This window comes from Macaca nemestrina, chromosome 3, assembly GCF_043159975.1.
Source record: "Macaca nemestrina isolate mMacNem1 chromosome 3, mMacNem.hap1, whole genome shotgun sequence".
NCBI classification, from domain to species: domain Eukaryota; kingdom Metazoa; phylum Chordata; class Mammalia; order Primates; family Cercopithecidae; genus Macaca; species Macaca nemestrina.
This window is the reverse complement of record NC_092127.1, coordinates 168,788,256-168,792,576: the sequence shown is the minus strand read 5'-3', so window position 1 is coordinate 168,792,576 and position 4,321 is coordinate 168,788,256. Positions and strand designations below refer to the sequence as shown.

The 4,321-nt window shown below is 49.5% G+C and overlaps 1 protein-coding gene across 1 annotated transcript; it reads right to left on the bottom strand.

The window, feature by feature from the left end:
• Positions 1 to 487: 487 nt before the first annotated feature.
• LOC139362444 (ERV-BabFcenv provirus ancestral Env polyprotein-like) lies at positions 488 to 4,086 on the bottom strand. Its single transcript, XM_071093765.1, has 2 exons — positions 3,999 to 4,086; positions 488 to 2,728 (listed from the first exon to the last, which is right to left on the bottom strand). Exon 2 carries the CDS (start codon positions 2,362 to 2,364, stop codon positions 691 to 693), a length of 1,674 nt encoding a protein of 557 aa, XP_070949866.1. The 5' UTR covers positions 2,365 to 2,728; positions 3,999 to 4,086; the 3' UTR covers positions 488 to 690.
• Positions 4,087 to 4,321: the final 235 nt, after the last annotated feature.

The following is a 4,321-nucleotide window of genomic DNA, read 5'->3' as shown; positions in this document are numbered from 1 at the left end:
TCTTAACATGCATGCCCAGGCAGTTGCTTCTCCCTGGGGCCTGCATTTAATTAACATGTTGATGTTAACAGGTGTGGATCATCAGGAAATGGCCTCTCCCTGGTGTTGCCAAATTACCATTTTTGGAGAGGAAATGCAATAATTGCCAAACCACATCCGACATCCCTACTGGGATGAGAGTCTTCTTCTGCCCGCTTCGTGCCTAACTAATTGTAACAATAAGAAATAAGAAAACATTTCAACTTTCCATTCTGCCTGTGTTGCCATGTTGTACTTATTCCATTTTGTTATGCCCAGACTGTTTGTTCCCCAAAGAAGACCACCAGAGTCCAGAGTCAAAGCCAAGCGGCAAGGATCTTTACTACAAGTTCGAACTTGGTCCCTCCTTTACACAGTATACAAGAGGGCCCCGAACAATGCGAGCGTTTGCTTTTTATAGCCCGAAAGTTGTAGGGGAACAAAGAAATTCCTGCGCTTTCAATAACCTTGTACGGCTGTCTCCTTATCGGAGACTTTCCAGGTGGTGTTTGTACTGAGCTCAGGGAGTTTGAGAGATATATGGTGGTGGGATGGGAGGATGGGATGTGTTTGTGCTAGGCTCAGGGAGTTTTGAGCCCGGGGCTGAGGAATGTGCCCAGCTCCTTTCATTCCCCCCTTCTTTTCAGGTATCTTCAGAGCCAATCTTGGGTCTCATAAGTCTGATTCTGTTTCAGCGTTTACAGGTTGGTATTGGGCTCTGAGGACCATGAGTTGTATGGTGTCAAATCTCTCCCTAATAAATTGTAAAATTCTGTTAACAGCACAAGGTCCTACGGTAAGCAGAAATAGTAGACTTAGCAGGGGTCCAAGGAAGGGGGCTAACAGAGAAAACATAGAGGAATTCCACCATTGGTCTGCAGCTGAAGCAAACTGCCGTGTTTTTACTTCAGTGCTTAACTTGCGTAACTGTTGGACCCGGTCCTCTACAAGTCCTGATTCATTTATGTAGAAACAACAGTCTTCTTTTAGAAATATACATGTACCACCTTTTTCTGCAGTGAGTAGGTCTAGGGCCCTCCGGTTTTGCAAGGTTACCTGAGCTAGGGACGTGAGCTGCCGCTGAAGGGAGGCAAGGGACTCAGCCGACTCTTCCATAGCAACGGCAAATTGTTGGTATAACCTGTTACTTTCTATGAGGGTGTGACCTAGGGCTCCCCCCGCCAGTCCGGCCGCAATGAAGGATGCGGTGAGGGAGATTCCTGCAATGAGGGGGAGAAATATGGCTCGTGCAGGTCTTGGTCTAGGGTCTGGGTGAATAATAGCACTAGTCCAGTTACCGGTATACCCTAAGAACTCGCCAGCAGTTAGTAGAGTCAACCGGGGAACTAATGTGACAGGGAGACATAGTAGGTTATTAACAGAAGGACTAGGTAGGTTCTTAGATAAGGTTCCATTACACCAGAAGAATATGCCTGATGGAGCTCTTAAGGTAATATTAGGGGGCGTTGCAGTGATGCTGCAGAGGCTGGAATTGGTTCCTGAGAAACAGTAGGGAAACTTCTCCTGACTGGGGTTTAGGTATAGGGGCACGTTCAGGATAGGAGCATACGAGTGGTTTCGGAGGTTGTTAGCTTGGGCAAAGGTAGAGGGTCCCCATGGCAGAGGGACAGCTGTTAGCGGTGGACGCCCTAGAGTGGCGCACAGGAAGCAGCCAGACAGGCTATGAAGTCCTGTAAGGTTAGCAAGTTCTAGTCCTTCTTGTAATAACTTTAACCAGGAGAAAGGACGTAAGTCTTGTGTTAGTCTGTTTTCCTGTCGTTGGATATTCCCGTGGACCAGGGGCAGTACTTGCACTAGGCCTCGCCACAGATAGAGGTGACTGCTAGGCCATGTGGAGGAGGGGGAGTAGTATACAGCCCCATGTTGAGGTGTGGTCCAGCGGGAGTTCCAGGGGTCTCTAACTATCCATGTATATGGAAAGTCTTTATCCCGTCTACGATAGAAGGGCCATTTAGGGTCTAACTGTTTTCTCTCTCTCCAATAACGGGGCCTGTGGATGTTACAATAGTTATAAGGACAGCCAGCATTTTGGTGCCACCAATAGTGTTTACAATTGTATTCAGTCTGATCAAACTCAAAGCATATTATTGGTGTCATAGGTTTGGCTATTTGAAAACCGGTAAAATTTAGTAGAATTGGGCTGTTGCACCCTGAGGAAGGGCAATCAGCACTGGCCAATAATTTTCCGGGCTTATGAGGTTGCCCAGGGTGGGTTCGGTTTTCATAAAGCCAGAATCTCCAGACAAAGGGATTATGAGCTGGTTTTGTGATTTCTCCAGCGGCCACTAGGGCGACTAACATTAGGGTTAGACTATCTAACTGCATGTTTGCAGTGAGCTATGTTGTCGGCGCAGGGTGAGTTTTAAGGGGTTGTTCTTAGCTCTGTCCACAGTCCACGTGTCCGGTGCTTCAGCCGCCGCCGTGATTGGTCCCAGAAGATCAGAGGTTGGGTCCACTGGCTTGACGTGGGTGTAGTGGATCCACGATGCGATGCCTTCTATCTTCAGGGCGGTGGGTGTGGTTAGGAGTACCTGGAGTGGTCCTTTCCACCTGGGTTCTAGGGTCTCTTGTCGGTGTCGCTTGACCAGGACCCAGTCTCCCGGCTGGTACGGATGGGGTGTCGGCGGGGGACCGGTCTCATATAGTTCTTTCAGCTTGGGCCAGATTTCTTGATGAATTTTCTGCAAGGCTTGTAGGGAAAACAAGAGTTCAGAGACATTTTCTGTTTCGGACTTGAGCAGATCATCTTTTAGGCCGGGAACTAAGGGTGGGGGTCTGCCATACGTAATTTCATAAGGAGTAAGGCCTAGTCTGTAAGGGGTGTTACGGGCCCGGAACAGAGCGTAGGGGAGAAGGACCACCCAATTAGCGCCAGTCTCCATAGTCAATTTAGTTAAGGTCTCTTTTAAGGTCCGATTCATTCTCTCTACCTGTCCTGAACTCTGGGGCCTGTAAGCGCAGTGTAGTTTCCAATTTGCCCCAAGGATGGAAGCCAAATCCTGACTTACCTTAGCGACGAAGGCCAGCCCATTATCTGACCCTATCTGGACGGGGAAGCCATACCTGGGGAGGATATCTTCCAGGATTTTCTTTGCTACAACCTGAGCAGTCTCTTTCTTGGTGGGGAATGCTTCAGTCCACCCTGAAAAAGTGTCTACAAAGACAAGTAAGTACCGATACCCGTATTTTCCTGGCTTTATCTCAGTAAAATCTACTTCTCAGTAGATACCGGGCCTGGTTCCCCTGAGCCTTGTTCCCGTTGCAGCCTGGGATTGGGGGTAGGCGTTGTTAAGCTGGCAGACTTTGCAACTTGTCACGATGTTGCTGGCCATCTCGGCTGTATGTCTGAATTTGAGCTTAGAGCGTCTGATCAGGTCTATCATCCGCCGAGCACCCAGGTGGGTGGTTCGGTGGATGTGTTCTAACACTTGTTGTCCTAATTTTTCTGGTAGGATGGTTTGGTCATTAGTATCAGTCCACCACCCATTCTGGATCTGTTTCAGGGGAAGCTTTTCAATCCACTGGAGATCTTGTTCTGAATAATCAGGGAAATATGGCAAGTCCCGGGGGCCCGGGTCAGGGAGCTGGAGTGCAAGGAGTTGGCTGGGAGCCTTCGCCACCTTTCTTGCAGTTTGGTCCGCTAGAAAGTTGCCTTGAGCAGTTGGAGTAGTTAGTTTCTGATGCCCTGGGCAATGCACAATGGCTAACTTTTCTGGCCTCCATAGGGCTGTTAGCAGGGCTAGGATTTCTTGCTTGTTTTTTATTTCTTTTCCTTCAGCCGTTAGTAACCCCCGCTCCCTGTAAATGGCCCCATGTATATGCGCTGTTGCAAAAGCATATCGGCTGTCTGTATATACCGTCAGCTTTTTCCCCGCCCCTAAGGTAAGAGCTTGGGTGAGCGCTATTAATTCGGCCTTCTGGGCCGATGTCCCCGGGGGCAGGGGTTCCGCCCAGATTACCTTAGTCTCTGAAGTCACTGCCGCTCCAGCGTACCTCTGGCCCTGATGCATGAAGCTGCTCCCATCAGTGAACCAGACGAGGTCGGCGTCAGGAAGTGGGCGATCCTGCAGGTCTTTTCGAACTCCGTGCACCTGAGCTAGTATCTCGGTGCAGTCATGGAGTGGGGCGTCCAGGTCCGGGTTGGGCAGCAGCGAGGCAGGGTTTAAGGTCGTTGGGGGCAGGAAAGTTATCCTGAGAGGATTTAGTAGTAATCCTTGGTAGTGGGTGAGTCGGGCGTTACTCATCCATCGATTGGGTGGCTGTTTGAGTACACCTTCGATGG